We start from the raw sequence: 21,349 nt of genomic DNA, 5'->3' as shown, positions 1-21,349 counted from the left end.
CCCTTCTCTTCTGAGGTTCCTGTCACCCTTGAAGCTCCATATCCAGTGTGTCTCTGGTGTTTCTTTGCGGCCCAACAACCACTCTCCTCTTTTCCACATCCAGGATCGCCCCAGGAGTCGGGCTGCTTTCCTTTGTAACCCGGGCACTACCAGGGCTTTGATGGGGTCCAGAACTTTGGCAGTGTGCACAAGGCTTCCTTCCCTACCTTCTGGAGATAAAAGACCCATCACCAGCGTATCAGTTCTTCCTTTCTGATTCCTGATACAAAAGACCAATTCAGATCCCTTTCCTGACGATGGAGCTTGACTGCTTATGAGAGAATCCCAGATTCTGAAGCCCGAGACCCGATGACCTCTACTCCTTCACCTCTCCATGCAGCAGTGACGGGTCATTCACTCCAGTGAGACCTACATCCCCTGGGAACTCAGATGATGCCCCAGTGACATCCAGATATCCAGCCTCCACCCCACTAAAGCAGAGAGGGAAACCTAAGTTTAATCTCCAGTGGTACCACTTTGATACGCACATAAATCCCTTATCCCTTCCTATCTCTATCTATCCATATCTTTCCTCAGAGTCTTCAGTGTCACTTACTCTTACTCTTTTAGGAAGAGATAAAATTTATTTTTACCTATGGACTTCATATCCACATATTCCCTCTCCCAGAATGCCCCCTTCTTTTTTTATTTTATTTTTTTTTAGCTTGTTGTATTATCAAAGACCATCTATAAAAGAACAAAATAATGCTTTACTGGATAGACTAATGGTCCATATAGCTCTGCTACTAACATTAGTGAAGACTTAATACAAACACATAGAAATTGAGCTTAGAAAGGAATTAATTTGATATTAGAAGAAAGCAAACATATTTTAGGGAATTAATGTACTAGTCCAGAAACACAGCTGACAAGAAATATATTCCAATGGACAGATCAGATATTCTGTTATCTCAGAGCACTAACGATATGAGAGTTTGTGGCTTAAACCAAAACATTCATCCCTGAAACAAGCAAACAAAAAAGACCTAAAAGTATTTTTGCTTGACAAAAGAGCGAAAGTCAATTCAGACGCAGCGGAACATCAGCAAATTCCATTCACCCAGTGACTCAGGTGGTTTACAGTGATGCTTTTTGGCCGCCTCTCAGTGCTGAGACTACATCAGGGTTTTGGTCACAGTTAAGAGACTGGTGCTTTCGGGCTATGACATTGTCAGCCGATTTCTGTTCCAGTATCATAGAAAATGTGCTTGACAGAAGCACCTGTGCCACTCTAATTGGGATGCAATTAACTCACCTAAATTCTAAAAGCAGCGTAATTATTCTAGCAACCACACCTTCGGTTTATTTGTAGCTTTCCCCCTAGGATAGCAGGCCACACACCCACCCGACCCTACAATTACCTCATTTATGCACTCATCTGGTGAACCAGTTATCCACATTGGCATTGTATTACAGAGGTATAAAAGGATAATGACGGAATCTAGAATTTTCTGGGGATGGTGATCAAATGCTGGGTTAGTCTGTAGAGTTGTGTGTGAGTGTGTGTGTGTGTGTGTGTGTCCTCTCTGAACCCCCCCAACTCCCAAATGGTGCTTTATTGATCTAGGAAATAATGCTGATACAATAATTTTTAATCAAAGCTCCAGGGAAAAAATCTTGTTACCAGATCAAATTAATGTGCAGTATTTTTACCTAGGGTAAGGACTGACAAAGAAAAACAGATTAGGAACTTGGTAGTGAAATTCTTGATGCGTTTTATCAGCCAGATAGACTGAATACCCGTCTCATTGTTCCCTTCCACCATCACCACCCACACAATTTGTCTTTATAAGCTCACCTGCTAAAATAGATATAAACCGTAGGTGGTAAAATCCCCATTCTATTCAAGAGTGACCAATTGAATCAGTTGCATCCTGCAGCTTTGAGGTCACTTTCTTTGAAGAGAAAAAAAGTAAGTTATTAATATGGATATAATATTTTCATCTCTTATAACAATCATGAGAGAAAAAAAGAGTATGCAGTCCTTTCTAATATCTTCAAAACATTTCATATGAATGACAAGAAAAAAAAAAAAAACACTGTCATGATGACATTTTTTTGGAACCCACTTGCCCAAATATTCCTGTTTTCCTAATATTTGAATCAAACTACTTGCTCTCAGATCACAAGGATGCAAGAGCTGTTTGCCTTTCATATCACAAAGCTGTATGTTGATAGGCTTATTTTAAGTGGGATTTTTAAGTATTTTTTTCTTTCTCCCGAAGAAGACACATATGTTAACTTCAGCAAGAGAGAAACTGTAATAGATACACTGATAATTTATGTGAGTCTTTCTGAACTTTGGCTTAACCTTACAACACATCATGTAATTAGCGACTACCATATCTCACCTAGCTGAGGCTGTCTCCAGGTGGGAGGGGGCTTTGCAGAAAAACACGTTACAGAAAGATGGAATTTGTAAACTTGTGTTTCATCTCAAATGCAAACATTGTGTGTTTTCACTCTTCAGATACCTTTTTAAAACTATCTGTTTTATAGCTATCACCAAAGTATTCATGTTAAAGAGAAGCTCCACAAATGTCATGGGTGTCAGACTATTGAATCAGGACAGCATGTGCTAGTCTTCCCTACTTGCCCCAAACCCCTGGAAATTGCGGAAAATGAGCAAATGAATCTATCATGACACTATAAAACAAGAGCGTGTGCCCTGGTTGAGTCAGAAATTATGAAGTATTGCACAAAAAAAGAGAGAGAGAAGGAAGGGATCTGATGGAGGGAGGAAACAATAGCCCCAAATAAATGCTGAATAAGACGCTACAAAAGGGTCATAGGTCCTGGACACAGGAATCAGAGGGGGCTCCGGGGTCCCGCTGTAGGGACGTCTGGGCAGGTGAGTGTCTCACTACACTGGCCCTAGGACAAGCAGCGAGCGTGGACACTGGGGATGGAGAAGCAGGGCAGTGCCAAGGTGACTGGAAACCTTAAGAAGAATAAAGAACCCCCTTGGTGGCCCGCACTCAAGGGCACATCTGCCCCCGCTGGTGGGCATTTTTATACCAAAACTAAGGGAGAATAGCAGGAACCAGTTTAAGCGAATGGTCTAGAATCATCAAATCTGAGGAAAATCCACTCTATGAAAAAAAAAATCATTGAATTGAAGAACTAAGAGCTGAAAAAATGAAAGTAGCAGAATAAAGAAATGGAGTTTTTATAAGAAGTATAATTAATGTCCTCAGAGAGATCAGAGAGCATACTGCATTTGTGAAATTAAAACAGATTTTATGAGGAAAAAAATGGAGATATGAGAAATGAAAATACATGATTGTTGAAACAAATTTAATGGGTTTTCTTCCCTCTGAATATCAGTGTAGGCATAGCTGAAGAACAAATTAATAAGCTGGAAATTTGAATCTCAAAATCTTTCCAAAACTTTGGGTTACTGGATATAAGAAAAAACAAAAGTAAAGTATAAAGGGAAGATCGGCACTTCTAACATTAGAAAAATAGGAATTCCAGGAGGAAAGCTCAGAGGAAATATATGGAATGAAATATGTAAAGAAATAATTGAAGAAAGATTCCTGAGATTTAAAAAAAAAAAAAAGAAGAAGAAGAAGAAGAAGACAGAAAAGACATAGTTATGAATGAAAATGTTCAGCAAGATGGATGGAAAGGTATCCAGTCCCAGACCACCAGAGAAAAAGTTCAGAACACAGGTAAAAGAGAAAATCCTGGAAGCTTCTAGATGAGATCACTGTACTCTCCTTGGTAGCACTAAACATAAGTTTTAAAAAATGAAGCAGTAATCATAACATTCTGAGAGAAAATTATTTGGAACGTAACGTTCTCCTCCAATCAAGTATCATTCAAGTACTGAGGAAAAATAAAAACCTCTGCAGACATACGGGGTTCAGAAAGTTTCCTACCCCCAAACACTCAGAATTACTAGAAGATGTATTCCTGGAAATTAACCTATGAGGAATATGATAGAGTCAAGAAAGAGTAGTGAGCAAGGAAAAAAGTAAAGCTTATAGTTCAGTCCAAATAAGTTTTGATTATCGAAAACGTTTAATAAAAATTTGGAATTAAAGCCCAGAAGACTTCAACGTGAGAGATACAGAGGGAAACTGACAAGGAGAGAAGAAGGAGGAATTAAAATACTGCCAACGTTCTTAACTTGCTTGGAGTGAGGATATCAATTTTGGGCAACTCAATGTTAACAGGAAACTTTAAGGGTAAATATGTGTGTTGAAAAAATCAGATTAGCCAGATACAGGCTACGTAACTTCTAAAGCATTAGATTAACATAGAACAAAGAGGACTTAGTCCAGTAAATGCCAGGAAAGTGACAAAAAGTAAATCATAGTTAAAAAAACAAAACAAAACAGGGTAAATAGAAAACAGAAGACAAATCAGCAGGAACCAATCCAAACATATGAGTAATACAATAAATTTGAGTGAATTATATTCGTTTATTAAGTGAGATTTTCATAGGAAGTTTTTAAAAATCAGCTATACATTTGCTATTTATGAGAGCCTCAAACAAGAATAACACTAGAAGTCAAAAGTCAGAAAAGAGATACTAATATAACAAGCAAATGCAACAAAAGAAGTAGAGACAATATCAGATATTCAAATCAGATAAAATGGAATTCAGATTTAAGCATTTAAAGGGCTAAAAAAAGATATTTTACTCAGCAGTGTGTAAAGAGTATTTTGCACAATGCGTGGCACATAATAAGCAGTCAAGACTTAAAAATTAACTTATAATCTAACTATAATTATTGCTGGTAATGGGATATGACCAAAATGGGACTCAAAGAAAAATTATACTCATGGTAATTAAGGAGATATAAAAGAAATACAAGCAAACTTGAATAAGCCAATGAAACCTACATTGGTTTCTGTAAAGAAACGAATGAGATGTCATTAAAATAGATAATCTTAGTTAAAATGATCATTGGACATATTTTAAAACCACGGATGTACTAACATGGATCAAAGTACATTTGTTGCAAGCTGTTAAAAATCTTCGAACATGTTCTGGTTTGCTTCTGATGTGGGTTCTAACATTGCTTTCCATTTATAACTGTTTTTATATTTTAAAACATAAACAGTAAATTTTCAAATAATAAAAAAAAAAAGGTTCATAGAATTAGGTATACTAAAATTGTCCTGGAATTCCTTCATAGAAATTTTAAACCCTTCTTTAATTACAGCACATTTACACAACTTCTTTGCTTCTGGCACTGCCATTCTTGAGTTGGTTAATAAACCCTTCCCCACCTCCAAACCAGTTGTCCATGTGAGCATCCAGAATACAGCAACTGTCTCCTTCCTGAAGAGAGGACCTTCTTTACTGAAGTCACAGAAAAAGAAAAATGAAATCCGAACCCTTCCAAAGAGATTTAATTCCTCACAGATTGGCACAACATTAGCCCATGATAGGGTTTTTCTGTAGAAGGTATTAGAGGCTCTGAAATGTTCAGATGCCCTCTTCTTCAACATGTCTTTGTTTTCCATAGTCTTTCCTCAGTAGTTCACCTGATGTACATTGACCACATGGCAATCTTTTTTTTTTTTTGGAGGGGGAAGGTAATTAAATTTATTTATTTACTTAGTGGAGGTACTGAGGATTGAACCTAGGACCTCATGCATGCTAAGCATGCACTCTACCAGTTGAGCTATACCCTCCCCCACCACAAGGTGGTCTTGAATGTCTAGGAGTTTACATGAAGGAAGAGCAGAGCTCTGAAACCTCAAGAAACATAGCTAGGGATTACCTTTACTCTAGAACCCACCCAGAAGCATTAGGAAATTGAGAATTTAATTCCTCAGGTCCATAAAGTATGCAAAATAGTATAATTATTTAGTATTCTATTTTGAAATATGACAACAGAATAATGACCAAATATGGTTTGGCATATACATAATAAAATATGGTACCCATTTATAAAGAGTTAATATAACCTGGGAAAATGTGTATACACTAGTGTAAGTGAAAAAAGGCAGAAAATAACACCATCTGTATAATATTATCACAACCTTTGGAAATATACATATAAATTATTAGAAATGAATATACTAAAATATTAATTTTGCTTGTCTCTGGGGTAGTATGGTTATGAGTGATTTTTTTCCTCTACTCTTTCTGTTTTCCAGTTTTCCAATAATGAGAATATTGCTATCATAATAGAAAACAAGTAGAATTTTTTTTTTTAAAGTTTAAAATATATTTCCAACTATGCTTATCTAGAATGACTTATGCAGGTGTCCTCTCTCAGGCCACAGCCATCACTTCTGCAAAGGACTCCCTCTAATTAAAAAATAAAAATAAAAAACAGCTAGTGGCAAATACTTCCTGCGTGTGTTGGAATACCCAGAATTCCAATACACCAGCAAGACATAGAAAAGATGTCAGAGAGCAAACAGGATTTGTCCTGGGATCAAATTTGCTTATTTGCTCTCCCATATTTGGCCTTGCTGACTTTTTCAAATGGTAAGAGAGAGTAGTCCCTAAACTGCCACCCTGACCATTTCCAGTTTCCTCCAGCCTCCATTCCTAACAATCCTGTTCTACTACCACCCACACCCTAAGATAACTGCTTTATAAATTTGCTCCAAAGAAGCTCTTCTGAGAAATATTTTTTAATTTATTTTTTCAAACTTTTTTTATTGAGTGAGTCTTTAAATTCTATAGTGCTTTACAATTTTCAAAAGCTTCACACACATAATTTCATATAGTCCCATAATAACCCTTTTTTTAATCCCCTACACCTATATTTCTTCTCCCCTCTTTTCTCTCCCCACTGGTCCACTGGCTTGTTCTCTAATCTGTGAGTCTGCTTCTTTTTTATTTTATTCATTAGGTTTGTTATATTTTTTAGATTCTGCATATGAGTGATTTTATACAGTATTTGTCTTTCTCTGCCTGACTTATTTCATGTAGCATAATGCCCTTCGAATCTATTCATGTTGCTGGAAATGGCAAGTTTTTATTCTTTTTTATGGCTGAGTAGTATTCCATTGTATATATACCACATCTTCTTTATCCAGTCATTTGTTGATCAACACTTAGGTTGCTTCCATACCTTGGCAATTGTAAATAGCACTGCTTTGAACATTGGGGTGCATGTATCTTTTTAAATTAGTGTTTTTTTCAAGAAATATATTTTAAAATAGCTCATCTAAGATTATAGAAAAAAATTTGAGTGTAGACAAAGTTTTCTTCAGGTTATCTGTGACTTAGTCTCTGATATATGCTTTATCGTATTAGTTATATTTTGTAATGGCATTGCTTGGAAAAGTGGGTCATACCTACAACTGAGTCAAAATGTCTTTCTTAAATTTAAATGCTATCCAGTGGAATAAAACCAAGATAAAGGCAATATAAACTCAATAAAACAAATTTATATTGACTTCCTTGTTCCCGAGAGATAGTACCAAAGAATGTTACAGATAACCCCAAAAACCAAAACTGTGTCAGCCAATAAGCACAATCTCCATTTTAGCCCCTTCAATGTAAAATGATGCTTTTTATTAAAAATTGGCTTTAAAATTTTTTAGAACTCTTCAGAACAGTTTGTGCATCTTCTTGCTATTTTCCACAAATTCTTCCCTCTGTCCTACCCAGAATAATTGTTACCTCTGGCTGAGTATACATTCCACAAAATGCTTATGACACTCCAGAGGGACTTTATCTAAGCTTATAATTTAGAGTAAGTGAAGATAGACTGACAGTCTGAGTTAACATTGTATTATGTAGGTCTTCAGGGTTTTTTTTAACAGGCATGTTCATTATTATTAAAGCAAAACCCATTTGACTGTTTAGATCCCATAAATAATAAATTTAGGGGCCCAGATAGATTGTAGCCAAAATCTTGAACTGTGCAAAATGCCCACAGGTAAGCAAAGGACAGTTTTTCTTTCTGTTAATTATCCCCTTGCTTAAAGATTGTTTAAGTAATTGCACTTTACATATTGTACTGCAACTTTGTCCAAGATTGTTGCTCTGCTAATTCTAGCATAAAAAAAAATACTCATTATAATTTAAAAATTCATTTGAATTGCCACTTTGATTCATTTTAAAGCAAAAATAGCACTACATTTTACAGGGTAAGAAAAGGAAACTAACATTTATTGAAACTTTGTAATGTGCCAGGCAATACCTCATTTTCTCTAAACATCCTCCAGTCTAGGTCATATTTCTGTCTTATTGATGAGAAAGCTGAGTGCTTTCTGCCATTCAGAAGCCAATATTCTTTATTAATATTATTCTAACAAGAGTATAACTAAACATAATGCACATAGTAAAACCTAAAACAAAATTGAATTTGAGTGAAATACAGGGGAACCAACTGTAGAAAAGAATTTTTGAAATGCAATGCACGCAGAAAAGCCTTCAAATAGAGCTCATCCTTTACCTTCCCCTAAGCCGTCCTGCTGGAGGGAAAACCTATAAATGCAATGAAGGTGGAGAAGCCTTTAGTCAAAGTCTATTCCTTGCTAGACCTCACAGGACTCATGCTGGAGATAAACCTCATGAATATAAATGAATGTGGAAGGATCTTTACCTATGGTACATCTGTTATTAAATATCAGAGAATTCATCCCAAATAGAGACCTTATGGATGTAATGAACTTATTCAACCTCAGAGAATTCATAGTAGATAAAAAACCTTATGAATTTGGTAAATGTAGGCTCTTACAGAGAGGTTTATTCTATATCTTAGTTCAAAACTAAAGTCATTCAACTTTAGGTGGTTTAATATATTTTGGGAAATATAAAGCATATTTTCATGGATAATATGCAATGTTCCACTACCTTTAGAGCCTCTTATGCCAGTATTTGTAGAGGAAAAAAAATCCAATTAGAATATAAGACCTCTATTGCATGTGTTCATATTCTTAGAATTTTTACCAAACTATGATGTGATAATTTAAGTGTTTATTCTGAATTATAATACATATCAATTGAATGCCTTTCTTCTTTTTTTCTGAAAATTTCTTTTTGCAAGACAGATGTGTAAAGAAAAAATTAAAAGTCCTCCAATGCTAACCCCATTTCACACTGTTTAAATGTAGACATGTATTCTGACAAATGTCTCTTCTAGTCAGTAAATATTATATCATTATTTCAGAAAGGTGATATACCAGTTTATCTAACTGAACCTCTATTGAAAGACAAAGAATATTGCAATGAAAATTTTTGTATACTTGTTAAAGTATTTCTGAAAGATAAATTCCTAAAAGAAAAAAAGGAAATTAGAGAATCAGGTGTGTATGTGTGCACATATATATGTGTGTATGTAATTTTCATTTTGATAGTTACTGCCAAGTTGCCCTTCAAAGAATATATATCATTCTTTTTTTTAAGCTTATGAAAGAAGAAAATATTTTTAAATTTTAGCTTTATTGAGGTACAATTCACATATAAAGTTGCAATATATTTAAAGTGTACATTGTGGTGATGTGATATATACACATATTGTAAAAGAAGTCCTTCCATCTAGTTAATTAACATAACCATCACCTCACATGTTCATCTTCTTTTTGGTGAGAATATTTAAGTTTTACTATCTCATATCATTCTTAAAAGTATTAAAATGTGAGCTGATTAAAACATATTTAATTCTATTCTCAAAGCATTCCAAAACAGCAGAGGTGGGGACAATCAGCTTCCCAACTAAGAAATGTCTTTAAATTATTTTTGCTTGCCAAAAGAATTCTCTTTCTTGACACAAAATTAGAAGAACATACTTTAAAAGTATAAATTAAATATTATTGTGACCTTGCTACCTCTAAGGAACAAAGTTGCCTTAAAGCATTTTATTGATTATTAAACTTTTTTTTCTGTTCTAACTTCACCCTGCTCTCTTATAAATAATAGATATACCACTGTATTTATAATAAATAATATAAGGGGCCTTTTTTTTTAGAATTAGTCATCAAAGAATAAATATAAATTGCTATGTTGTAGAGAGCTCTCCCCTCTAGGCAGACATTCCTTCAAATGCAGTTCACAGAGAACCGCATTTCCTTGGGGAAAACATAATTTAAACCACAGAAAAGTAACAGTGCTTTTCAGGGAAATTGCAGTGCTGTCCAAGATATTGCTAAAACAACAGAGCTCCTTAAATACCATTGCTGGCCTCAAAGATTTCGTTGTTACAATTTTATGTCATGTAATTATTACATTAAGACCATGCCAGGGACCATGTCTTTTTTGTAACTGGAAAAGACTACAACTTTGTGACCTTACAGAGAGGGACTCTGAAGTCCAGGCAAGTGAAAGGGCATCTCTTGAGGTCCCTCAGTCGGTGCTGGAGCTCTGGGATCCCCTCAAGGATACTTTGCCTCCAACTAAGCTCGAGCCAGTGTTTATACAAATTCATGAAAGAACGAGCTTGTGTTACAAGCTCCTACTGAATTTTTAATAAATGCAAGATAATTTATTTAAAGCAATGAGACTTTCACAAAATGATTTTCAGATTTCTCCCTGCCTTTTTCTCTTCAAAGCGGACTAAACTTCCTGTTTCCTTTGCTTGTAAATATTTGGGTTTCTAAAGAAAATAACTTCACTTTTGTTATCTTCCAACAGTGAGAACGGGAAAAATAAAGACTAATGTAGGGTAAAACAGAATATGTTGGACTTTAAAATAAAGATTAAAAAGAAGTGTACAGTCTAAATCACACTTCACAGGGCTTTCTCTGTGGTGGAAGTCATGAAAATAAGTCACTTAGATGAATCTAGACGCTTTACTCATTTACAGCTAGTAATTAAGAGAAAAAGACTACGGCTCTCATTTCTCAATTGAAAAAAACATTCTTTTAGTCCATGACAATTCCATCTTTTCCAATTTAATTTTTCATTTTAAAAATACTCTAAAGCAGATGGATGCCTAAAAGGAGGCATCATATGCATCATTTATAACCTTAACTTGCTTTGTGGATCAGTAGGCTGAGTGGCTTAATTGGGATAAATGGAGCAGGTAAAAGACCAATGAACCAGGTTGAAATTTTCTTGTATGAGTCGAGAGAGGTTCCTGGTATTTACAGTGGCCCGCTACTATTTAGAGCGGCTTCTCCTTCCTTGAATGATTGATGTAATCTGTTAAAATACAAAAAATTAAGCATTTCCTAAACGTCTTGGTCTCAAACAGTGCAACATAATTGTCCTGACACAGTACCCTCTTTAGAACTGTGATTCCTAAAATAACAGCAAACTAAGGAGCAGAAGATCTCAATTTCAGAGCCAAACCGGCAGTTGGCCTTAGGCAAGCCACTTACCTCTGTGTGTCCCAGTTTCCTCCTTCTATAGGCAGGTTAGCTGTGTGAATAGCAATGGCCAAATTAGACATGAGCAGAAATAAATACCAAGGAGAAATAAGAGTTTTAAAATATTAGATTTTTTTTCTCTGCTATATATCCGAGTACCTATTTGACTGTTTCAATCCCATCTCCTTTTTGAAAACTTGCTAGACTCTTGCCAGCTCATATCATTTTTCATTCTCTATTTTTTAATGTGCAACACACCATACAATCATTGTGATGTTATGACACTGTCTTTTACTGTTCCCCGTTTCCCTAGTTCAAATGAGACTCCCCACCTCAACTGAGAATAAAAGCTGTCATGTAGTAGTTACGCCATACGCAGTATTGATTAAACTCATCCTTCTACAGGAAAACCGTAATTGTGAATGGAATGTGTTCAAAACTTTGTTCATTACCTAAAATCTGTAGTACCACACTTTGTTTCAGAATTGTTCATTACTAAGTAAACGTTCCTCATTAAAAATAAAATGTTATACACTAAAAAGCTTTGAATTAATATTCTGACTCTTAGTGATTCTCATTTTTTTTTAAGGTGGGACATCTTGGGAGCTGTCATTGGTACGGAATGTGGAACAATAGAATCCGGCTTATCAATGGTCTTCCTCAAAGATGGAGAGAGGAAAATATGCACTCCCTACATGGACACTACTGGTTACGGGAACCTGAGGTTTTACTTTGTTATGGGTAGGTACATTCTGAACAAGTTTTATTGACCTAGGGTGAATTCTAGGCTGCCACCTATTCCTGAGGGGGTGAGATTATTTGTTTTCTACAATATAAAATGAGAATTCATGAACCATGAGTTCTACTGGTTGAGCAAAAGCCTGTGGTGTTCACACCTGCTCAGACCAGCCCTGTTGGAACCACCCTGTGTGAGAACTAGTCCTGTTATGCCATGACCAGGCCTGCAGGCAAAAACGCAGTAAGACTTTCCTTCTACCTCTCCCTCAATGGTCACAGCTGAAAAGACAATGGGAGAGAATCTAAGGACAGAGTAACTCCTTCGAGCAAAGCTTCCAGCTTCCCCAAAATCAAGATGAGTCCTTGGTCTTCATATCTCATCACTCCATAACTCTTCTGTTGTGGAAACCTAAGAAAGAGACAGGTGTATCATCCTTCTTAATACTTTAATATTATTCTCTACTTTCTAATATGTTGACAAACACAGAAGGAAAAACAGTGTTTGTAAGATGTTATTTTTCTTCTGATTATTGCAGAGCAAATGAGCAGTTAAAAGCTTAGAAAAATACCCAAGGAGGAATTAGGGGGTTGAAAGGTGTGCCCTCTCAACATGTCTCTTTAGTCCACAAGAGCCACAGTTACGTATGCTAACACTGGATGTCATTCCAGAAGTGTGAGTCGCTGTCACATGTCTTCCTTGTTGAAGGACTAAAAGCACAGGCAACACCTGGAAGTGAGACAGGAAGTAAACAGTGTCCACCTTTGAACTTACTAGCGAAGCTGTCAGCTCATCAGGACAAACAGGTCTCCCGAGTCTAGGCTCCAGTACTGGCTGCTGTTCCTCTCATCTTCTCACTTCCTGCAGCTCAGAGCGGCGAAGTAACCTTTAGATTGCTTCCTGCTCCCAGACACATTGCCCGTGTGATGCTACCTCATTTTCAGTAATGATCTGTTTGATAACAGGAAAGTTGTGGATATAAAATATAATAATGTAATCTCCCTGCATTAAGGATATCCTCCCCTTCACTCTGAAATGATTTGTTTATTTAAAGACCCAGAGCTCATTTCCTTTAAATAAATAGAATTCAAACTGGCTCTCATTTTATTAAGAGTGATTACCAGGAAACCTTGAGAACCAGCCCCCCATCCCCAAATTTTAGTATGCCAGTCTCATTTTCCCTTTTTATCATTTTTGATAAAATATATTTGAATTCTTCATTTTTTTCATGGTAAATTTTGGTAACTCAACTCAATTCAATGCATTTATGTAAGAGATTGTCCTCTTATATAAGAGATTAAGTCATCTTTAATTCTTTCTGGAACGAAGCAGATTATTAATGAATCAATTAAAATTATATTGACTAGGAGGAAAATGTTCATTTGAATGAACTCACAGTACATTATACCAAATAAAAGCATCCCCATTTGATTATAGAAAATAATGAATCCCTATTGAAAGTAGAGCACTGAGCTAGGGTATCATGGAGACTGCAACTGGGGAAAAGAATGGGACCTAAATCACAGAGTTGCTGATCAGTGAGTTAATACATGCAAAGCCCTCAAAATACTGTCTAATAAATATTTAAGACTCAATATATCTTTGTTTTTTATGTGTAAAAGTTACTTGGACAGAGTCCTTGCCTGCAAGTAACATCTAACTATAAGGCAGATTGCAAGTTGGGCTGTAAAGGAATGACATTTTGGGGGTGCAGAGGAAGCTCTGCGTGTTGCCTTGGAGGAATGAGGGTAAAGTTTCATGAAGGAGATGGCATTGGAACAGGGCTTTGAAGGTTCCAGCTAAGCCAGCATTTTGAGAAAAAGCATTTTGAAAACTATAAAGGTACATGACATGTTTGGGGCTGGGTGATTTTCCCAATACAGCTGAACAGAAAGACATAAGCTGGAACTAGAAAAGTCAGCTGGAGCCAGAGTAGTGATTTTCTGTGATATCATCCTGAGGAATTTGGAGTCTCTTACTCTGGGCAAACATGGTTTTAGATGGTTTCTGTCAGTTCTGTGATATATGCTCATCTTTGTTTTAGAAAGATAATTCTGGCACAGTGTGGAGAAATGAGAGGATAGAAGATCAGGTAGGATAGGGCTGCCAAATTTAGCAGAGGGCTGCGGAGGGCTTATTTAAATTTGAAGGTCACATAAACAATGAATATTTTTTTGTATATATGTTGTTCATGCAGTGTATTTTATCTGGCAGCCCTAAGTCAGGGAGGCTTTTGCACTGGTTCAAGCGACAAGGGAATTACACCAGTGATGGTGGCAGTAATGTGAAGTGGAGGACAGAGGTAGACACCTGGAGAAGAAACCAGCTGACTGGGGATTATGAGTACAGTCTTGGAGGGGACGCAGGTTTCTCTCCTGGGTGACTGGAAGAATGGTGCCATTTCCTGAAATAGGAGATGTCCAAAAAATTATAATCATAATAAAGAAAAAGTGTGAAGTGGAAGATTTTGATAGTAGGTATGTTGAGGTGGAGGGTTCTAGAAAGTGGAAATTCTACTCAGGGTCTGAATCAGATTTGAAAGTCATACAGGTGGTAACTGGAGCCACTAGAGTTGCTAGGTTCTCCCAAGCAGGTGGCAGAGTAAGCAGAGGACATGATGCTTCCACAGGGAGAACCCTCACCTAGGTGTAGGTAGAAGGAAAAGAAGTAGACAAAGGATGTTGAGAAAGGGCATGAAGGAACGCGGAGGAAGGCATGGTTCTGTGCTAACAGAGGAAGGGAAGGGAGTGGTTCAGGAGGTGATGACAGCAGTGGAGGGGGTGCCACAGAGACAGAGCCCAACCAGATTGGAGCAGAGAACCCACCCATGAATCCCCACAGTGTGGGGTCTGGGAAGCCAAAGTACTTGGACTTACAAGAAATAGAGACGTGTGTCACTGAAAGAGGACCGCTCCGTCAAGAAGTTCATCAGTAAACACAGGAAAAGAAGTGGGGTCTGATCTTGAGGAGAGAGCAGAATCCAGCAAAGGTGATTTTAGGATAAGATCAGGTGGGATTGGGTAGGACGGGACAGGACAATGGTGGGATGAGACCAGATCTGTAGAAAAGACTTTAAAACTTTGGGAGCTGATAGACAAGAAAGCACTATGGGAGGAGATTTAAGGTATGACAGACAGTTTATAAGTAACCCTGAACTAAGAATGGTGCCTTAGGGAAATCAGTGTTGATTGTTAATCTAGACCAGACCACACTCCCTTCTTCGCAGACACTGCCCACATGTTCTTCCTGGCTTCATCCCTTGCTTCCTGTCAGTCTGCTGTGACTACCATTCCTGGAAATTTTGCTCAACTTTCAAAGTTTGCTTCAAGATCTATTTCCTTCATTCACACATTCATTTATACAACACAGATTCATCGAGGACTGGTATCCAACATGGTTCTCAGAGCCAGAATGCAGTGAACAAGACAAAAATTACCTAATTTACATCATTTGGTTTTTATTCCTTCAACAAATATTTACTGAGCACCTCCTGTATGCCCAGCTCTTTTAGCCTCCACTTGTGTCTCTTTTCAATGAATTTTGACCAGAGTTATGGCAACACAGCACAGTTTACTGCTGATTATCTTTCTCTCATGTATATTAGCCATATGTATTAGTTCCTTGCTAACTTACAAACTTTTTGAGGTCAGGATTTGTTTCCCCTTCAGGCCCAATGTCCTGTGCATAGTAAATAACAGAATCACTTTCCTAATTTAAGTGTCTTAAAATCTACTTAAGACAGGATTTAAAATATTTTAAAACTAGCTGTCCATCTAGTTTCTGTCGAAATCTTCTGTACCTTAATTGCTGTACAAAGCACCCCTGGAGTCATACCTTCCCACAGTACATCAAAGCCAATGAAGCTGAGGAAGAATCCATATCTTTCTGTAGGAGCTGCTGTCACTGAAACTTCACAGAACTGATAAATTGCCCCCAGGGGGATCTTTCAGATAAAGTCTGTCATCATTTTAAAGTCTGAGCTCCTTTTGGACTTTCTTCTTCTGTCATTGTGGGCTGGATGAGGCTCCCACGTGGATTCCCCTTCTCTCTGAAAGGCAGGTGCAGTTCACGAACCGATCTTGGGAGAGCAGAGAAGATTTACAGGGAACAAATTAATGAAATTAGGGAGAACTGAAGGTTCAGTTCCTATGTCTCTGGATGTAGTGCTTTAAACCCACACTGCCTGTGACCTTTCACCTTTTGGGGGGGGGGTCCTTACTTGGTGTGCCTTTAATATGGGCTCAATACTCAGTTTTTAAAAGTTACATTTTTAAAAAGAGAATTTAGTTTTCATGTTGTTCTACCCCCCCACCCCAGACTGTCATTTAGAATGGCTTTACTAGCTATATTTACCATTGTCTTGGAGTGTGTAGTGAAATGCTAAAAATTACATCAAATGCAAAATTAGGAGATTTTCTCTACAGGTTGTTGCTCTTAAACAATAAATATCTTTTAGGATGAGGTCTACTTTATCACAGTACCTGGCTTCTCTACTCTCAGTTCAGATTACTTAACTCAGTAAATATTTATTGTATGCCAAGTTACATACGTCTAACAGATGTAACATGCCAGATCTCACAAGTACCACCATCCAAGTTACTTCTGTTCTGATGATCTTTCTTGTACTGGTCAGGTTCTAGCTTTCTTACTTAACATCACATTTCAGTGATCTGTCTCCAAGATCTGACCCCAGTTACCCTCCTTGAGTTTAAGCCAGACACTTGCAATAATTGACACTTTATATATTTATACAGACGGCAAGTCTTGGGCATTATTTACTGATTTTACTAGGTTAACTCTCAGAGAGTAACCTTATTCTAGAGTTTGGAGGTCGCCTTTCTGTCACCCTAGAGTATTAGCCACAAAAATTGCCTGTAGATAAAAACTAACATTGATGGTAGTTGATTTAAGAGCTGGAGGGGGTGTTTTGAAAGATAATCATAAAATTAGAAGTCAATGTTATAAATTTTAAACCTTAGGGATAGAATATTTGCCAAAATCCACATACCTGTCTACACTCCTTCTATTATGGGTGGTGCTGTTGTGAAGGATAATGGTGGCGGGGGAGAGGTTTCTAGTTAGACATGTAATCCTTTAAAATCCAGGTTAAGTAGAAGCCAGCAATAATAAGGATCATTGGCCAAATGCAGTAGTGAAAGGAAGAGAGGGTCAAGGGTTAAAAGAGAAAACATTGACTCTTGGCTCTTCTACCAGCTAGTTTTCAGGTACTTGCTGTTATTCAGTCTCATCATCAGGGTGATCTTAGTTACCTCTCAATTCTAGTGTTATGTCATTTTATATGATTGTAAAGTAGTGCTAAGGAATAAACTACTCTGTGTACCTTCCAACAGTCAACTGAGGTACCAAAAGTAAAAATGAAAAATGTAAAATAAACTGCATCTAAAATACAGATACCTAGTATGTGCTAAAATGTTAAAGACGCTACACGGAACAGTTTAAATAATCTTAGTTCAGAAATCTTTGATTCAGTAAGTCACCACATTTTTTTTTAAAACCATAGCCAACAGGTTCTGAACTTTGGCCATAAAGACCTCACATATAAGGAAGTCAAGGCTTATAAAAACAGAGCACATTTCTTTAATGTGGGTTAAAATATGGACATGTCACCCAGCTCATTGCAGGCTATTATTCAAGCAATCTCAGTTACTTTGGTCTTCAGAAATGTCAAGTCTTTGATCTTCAGCATGGCCTATCTGAACTATCTTCATAGATTCTATCTTTGGGTCGGGTTACCTTTGTTTAGGGTCATTCTTAACTGACATCTGGGTTTTATAATTATTTTTTATTCTGAAATTTAACACTGTCTTTGGCATATTTATGGATGCAGGTTGGTTACTAACACTTAAAATTTGTTGTGCAGGAGGAATGTGTGACCCTGGAGATTCTCATGAAAATGACATCATCCTGTATGCAAAGACTGAAGGAAGAAAAGAGCACGTTGCCCTGGATACTCTTTCCTATTCCTCATATAAGGTACACATGCCAATCTGTGCGTCAGATGGCCCTGCTCCAGACCTCCCTAGACAAATTCAGGTCCAAACCATGAAGACCGTGCTAGATGCAGAGGATGAATCTCTCTTCTGACAGCCAAGGAAGTTGCCTCATTTCTTTAAAAGTGACTTGAACATTTTGGCATTTATTTTTTTCCTGATATTAAAAAAAATGAGATTTTATCAGGAAGAATGAATGGTAGTCCATCATAGACAGTAAGGCAGGTAGCTTCAGGTAGGAAGACAGGAGATAAACACAGCAAGGTTAAGATAGGGGACAGCAGCGGGGCGGGGAGGGTATGGCTCAGTGGTGGAATATGTGCTTAGCATGCACAAGGTTCTGGGTTCAATCCACAGTACCTCTCCCCTGACAGAAAAAAAAAAAAGGGAAAAATCAAAGAAGGTATCCAGCACACTCCACATGCTAGGGTCACCCAAGTTATATCATTTGGAATTTCCTAGTGGACCACCTTTCCAGAGGTGACTAGGAAGGGTTAGACCTGCTCTGGCCATTTGCGTGCCTCAGACCACATCAGTTATGTAAGCAATGAGGATTAACTCATGGGCTCTGGCTCTTTCTGCTTAGAGTCCTATTTTCAGCACACCTAGTTTGGCAAACCATTCATATTATACAAATAAGAGAGGACTGATGACAGATGTAAATGTGAAGTTACCTTTGTCTTGTGCTGAGGTAGATAAAGCATATGCATTGATAACTTTTGAAGACCTGACAGCAGTTTACCTCCAGGTAGAGAGGGCCTGATCAGTCACACACAGAGAGTTCCAAGTGTCTCCAAAGGAGGAGTTCTGAGTGACTGAAATGAATGCCTCCTGAGGGTAGCATTTTCTACATGAAATAACAAATGGAATACCCAGGATATTGCTTGGTGCTTAATAAATGGCAGTTGTGTACATAGTAATTGCAAGACTGAATCTAGGAGAATTCACACCGTCTCACATAGGGAAGATTATGAATGATTTTGGTTTCCTTTGTTTTGAAGGTTCCATCTTTGGTTTCTGTAGTCATCAATCCTGACCTTCAGACTCCTGCCACCAAATTTTGTCTCAGGCAAAAGAACCATCAAGGACATAATAGGAATGTCTGGGCTGTAGATTTTTTCCACATCTTACCTGTTCTCCCTTCTACAATGTCTCACATGATACAGTTTTCCATTAATCTGGGATGTGGAATACATCAACCCGGAAACAGGTAGGAAGCTGTATTCTGTGCGTGTGTGGACTCATTAACAATGAACACGTGGACTTGGCTGTTGAATCAGAGCAACCTCTCAGTAGGTTTTCAGCCGGATTTTTAATAAAATCGCCATTAATAAAATATACACTCCCCCCCCGAAAAAAAATTTTTGTTCAGTTAAAATGCAGAGTACCATTAGATTTTCAGTAGACGTGACTTCATTCTAAGAGCTTGGGCTCAGAGGTGTCAGAGCTGTTTGTCCGTGCTGTGGCAGCCATCCATTCCGACAGATTGCTGAGAGAGAAGAAAAAACAAATAACTGAAAAAAAACTTGACCTCATGTTGGTTCGTGACCCCCTGATAATAGGCATGGAAATCAATTAGCACTTCAGGAGCTGTGACTTCTCGGTTTCACTTGCTGAAGTGTTGCTCTTGTCCTTTCTAAGAATTTCGGCAGTCTCACATTCACAGGATGAAGTGGCAGTGTGAGACATGGTAATTACTTGGCCATCTATCAAATTCAGGAGCACAAACTCAAGTTACCGTTTGTTGTCTTTAAAGCATAGTTTGTTTCTATAGCAGTAATTTAACTGCTTGCCCTTTGAAGGCCGGTCAGACTCCAGCGGAGGGGAAGACAATCATTTTGGAAACAGCTCCTTAAAGTGTTTTACACTAGTTCTGCAGATGTTTAATGTACTTAGCCAGAGATGACTCTCTTCATTTTGTTATCTTTGCCCCTTTTTCTGTTGTGCTGGTTCTGATGTCATCAGTGTCAGCTTAGAGTTTTCTACCAACCATGGGCGTTCCTGGTCCCTGCTCCACACTGAATGTTTGCCTGAGATCTGTGCTGGACCCCACCTCCCCCACAGCACAATCTACTCCTCTGAAAACTACAGTGGGTGAGTAAATTCTAAGACAGCAAGACATTTGTATCCATGTTGCAGATGCAGAATCAATGAGTAAACCTGAGTCTAGTGTTTTTGACATAATACATAAAGAAGCTGCCTGCTATTTTTTAGCTGATTTAGGAGTGATCTCATTAAAAAAAAAGACAATAATTTGGTAAATCTGATGCAAGATCACAATTTATAGGGTAATTCATTCTTTATGTACTTGGCTCTAATATTTTGGATTACATAAATTTAAATTCTATATAGTAATCCTGTGGTTATTGCCAAAAGGCTTATTTGCCAAAATTCTTACTTATGGAAAGATGCAGCATAGAGAAGCAGAAGAAAGGTAAGCTTTGGGATTAAACCTCGGTTCAAATCCTAGTTCTGGGATCTACTCGTGGAACGATATTCACTCCCTCTAACTTCCCACTTCTTTCCACATAAATTAAGGACAATGATACACCCCTTTAAAGGCTGTTTAGAGAATTAAAGATGACTATGTGAAATAGTTGCCACCTTACATAATAAGCACTAGATAAATAGTAAATATATTTCCAAGAACGCAAGATTAAGCTGAGAATTATTTTCTTTCCTAGCCTGTCTTAAAATGTGCGCAGGACTAGAGGATAGCAAAAAATAAGAAGTAATCAATACCAATTAGCACCCTATCTCATCACGGATGCTTATCATAGAATAATATCCAAGGTCTGAGTATTGATGTAAAAATTTCTAAAAAGAATGTCTGAAAACCAAATAAATATCATTTGCTATAAAGATACTCTTGTGTGATATGGATGTTTCTAGAAGTTACGTATCTGTTTTAAAACTTTAAACAAACTCCACAGGTGAATTTAAAGAGATTATTGCCAAACTTTAGTGCTATCTCAAGCGTACAGAGTCTAGAACATCAAAAGCATGTAAAGTAGATTCCAAAGATACAAACATGGTTGTGAAGCTGTTTTGTGCTAAATTTCTTGCAGGTGGAACCGAATAACAATTCCCCTTCCTAACGCAGCACTAACCCGGGACACCAGAATCCGCTGGAGACAAACAGGACCAATCCTTGGAAACATGTGGGCAATTGATAATGGTTAGTTTATGCCTGTCATAATCACATGCCATTGATGCAGAGTCTTCCTGTGCTTTTGTTCGTCAGCACAGACTTAATCACATGTCTAAGTCATGGTCTCACGATTCATTAAACACCCTTTCTTCCCTTTCGCCTTTGCATTCCGTTAGA

The 21,349-nt window shown here is 37.4% G+C and overlaps 1 protein-coding gene across 1 annotated transcript in view; it reads left to right on the top strand.

Moving 5' to 3' along the window:
- RELN (reelin) overlaps positions 1–21,349 on the top strand; it is a 444,588-nt gene that overhangs the window by 275,545 nt on the left and 147,694 nt on the right. Inside the window, exons 12-16 of the mRNA XM_010946673.3 lie at positions 11,864–12,015; positions 17,892–18,004; positions 19,023–19,231; positions 19,987–20,115; positions 21,090–21,199. Coding sequence (XP_010944975.2) covers positions 11,864–12,015; positions 17,892–18,004; positions 19,023–19,231; positions 19,987–20,115; positions 21,090–21,199 — 713 coding nt within the window. The remainder of the gene's footprint in view (positions 1–11,863; positions 12,016–17,891; positions 18,005–19,022; positions 19,232–19,986; positions 20,116–21,089; positions 21,200–21,349) is intronic.

This window comes from Camelus bactrianus, chromosome 7 (assembly GCF_048773025.1).
Source record: "Camelus bactrianus isolate YW-2024 breed Bactrian camel chromosome 7, ASM4877302v1, whole genome shotgun sequence".
In the NCBI taxonomy this organism is placed as follows: domain Eukaryota; kingdom Metazoa; phylum Chordata; class Mammalia; order Artiodactyla; family Camelidae; genus Camelus; species Camelus bactrianus.
The sequence above is the reverse complement of the archived record's forward strand: the minus strand, read 5'-3'. Positions and strand labels throughout refer to the sequence as shown.